Genomic DNA, 1,873 nt, shown 5'->3' with positions numbered 1-1,873 from the left:
TCAGATTGTATGTAATCTCCTTACTGTGGCATAATAATAGTTTTTAATTGTACTAGTCATGTCAACACAAAATCTGTGCACGAAGTAAAATGACAAATGTGAAATCTGTTCTCATTATAAAAACTTCACAAAATGATAGAAGTTAATTATTATTATTAAAAGATAAAAGTTAATTATTATAAAATCAGTGTTATTTCAGTCAATTAAAATCACCATGTATTTTATAACATTTGTCTTTGTGATATGTGATGCTGATGAGGTTCACAATTAAGAATAGAATTTTACATGACCATATACAAAATAACATTCATTTCCTTTTTTTTTTTCTAGAAAACTGCCACTAATAATAATAATAATAATAATAATAATAATAATAATAATAGTCGTAGTATTTCAAAGCAAGGCAATCTACACCTTAAAAGAAACCCCAGTCCTGTTTTTCCATGAAATCAGTCTCTTGATGCTTTTCAAAATCTCCTGCAGTTTTAATCCATATATTATGGGATTGAATAAAGGAGGAATAAGTAAAAATTCAACTGACATGATCATGGCAATAATGTGGGGAATTTGATGTGATTCTAGTCTGTTATTTACCATTTCAAAACAAATGTTAACAGAAAAAATGATGACAATGAGCATATGTGGTAAACATGTCTGGAGGGCTTTTCTTCTGAAATCTTTAGAATTCTTTAAACACACAGCAAGTATCCTGATATATGAGAAGATTATGAAGATCAATGGTGGAAATACAGCAATGATGAAAATAAAAAGTCCATAAGAGTTATTAAGAACTATTTCTCTACAACTTAATTTGATAATTGAGTAACCATCACAGTATATTCTATTCAATTTAAATTTACACAATGGAAGTTGGGATATTAGTACAGCTGCTATACCAATTTCACAACAAGGCCAAAACCATGAAAAACATAAGAGCTTTCTGACAGTGGACATTTTTACAATATTTGAGTAATGTAATGGTTTACAGATGGACACATATCTGTCATAGGCCATAGCTGATAACAGCACGAACTCTGATGCACCATATGCGTAAACAAAAAAAGCCTGAAATAAACAGCTGTGGTAAGAAGTGATTTGTTTTTCAGACAGTAAATCAATGAGCAGTTTAGGATAAAGAGAAGTCGCTCCAAAGAGAGCATTACAAAGCAAAGCAGCAATAAATATGTACATGGGCTCATGGAGATGTTTGTTCATGAATATGACAAAAATTACAACAGTATTAAATACAATGATTGATATGTACACTGTGAGAGTAATTAAAAAATAAACATATCTGTAATTCTGTAAATCCACATGTCCATCAAGCGTTAAATACGTAACATTAGTAAAATCCATTAATTACAAAAAAAATCCATCATAATTTAAATGAAGAAATTTTACAACTATGTTGAGACAAAATACAGTGCACATTTATACTATCTCATCTGGCCACATATTCCTTAGTGACTTTCTGTCAGTAACTCACATAAACGTCCCACCCTCTTTTCTGACTACTACTACTACTACTACTACTAATAATAATAATAATAAAAACTTAGATTACCATTAGCACTGCATATCTGTCCACCCGAATTCCAGACCACAAAAATAATCCTAGATTCTTAATTAATACAGTAGCAAAGCTAACTAGTAATATGAATACAACATAAGCACAAATACCAACAGCATCTAGTAGCAATGACTGAGTTTCATTTTTTCATGACAGCATATTATGGGAGAGAACACAGATTATTATGCATGCTCTTGTCCTGTAATTATTTAAGAAATGTACATTGTTTGCAGAGTCTAATCAGGGACTCTGGCAAGACCAGCTATGACAGGATAACTAAGAGGGAGAGCCAGATGGTAGCAG

The 1,873-nt window shown here is 31.0% G+C and overlaps 1 protein-coding gene across 1 annotated transcript; it reads right to left on the bottom strand.

The window, feature by feature from the left end:
* Nucleotides 1–408: 408 nt before the first annotated feature.
* Nucleotides 409–1,356, bottom strand: LOC128317273 (olfactory receptor 6N2-like). Its single transcript, XM_053228664.1, has one exon. The coding sequence runs from the start codon at nucleotides 1,354–1,356 to the stop codon at nucleotides 409–411; it is 948 nt and encodes a 315-aa protein (XP_053084639.1).
* Nucleotides 1,357–1,873: the final 517 nt, after the last annotated feature.

Source organism: Pangasianodon hypophthalmus, chromosome 23, assembly GCF_027358585.1.
Source record: "Pangasianodon hypophthalmus isolate fPanHyp1 chromosome 23, fPanHyp1.pri, whole genome shotgun sequence".
NCBI classification, from domain to species: Eukaryota; Metazoa; Chordata; class Actinopteri; order Siluriformes; family Pangasiidae; genus Pangasianodon; species Pangasianodon hypophthalmus.
The sequence above is the reverse complement of the archived record's forward strand: the minus strand, read 5'-3'. Positions and strand labels throughout refer to the sequence as shown.

Bases quoted from the DNA above. Each gene is read 5' to 3' on its own strand.
- LOC128317273 (XM_053228664.1), bottom strand. From the start codon at position 1,356: ATGGATTTTACTAATGTTACGTATTTAACGCTTGATGGACATGTGGAT.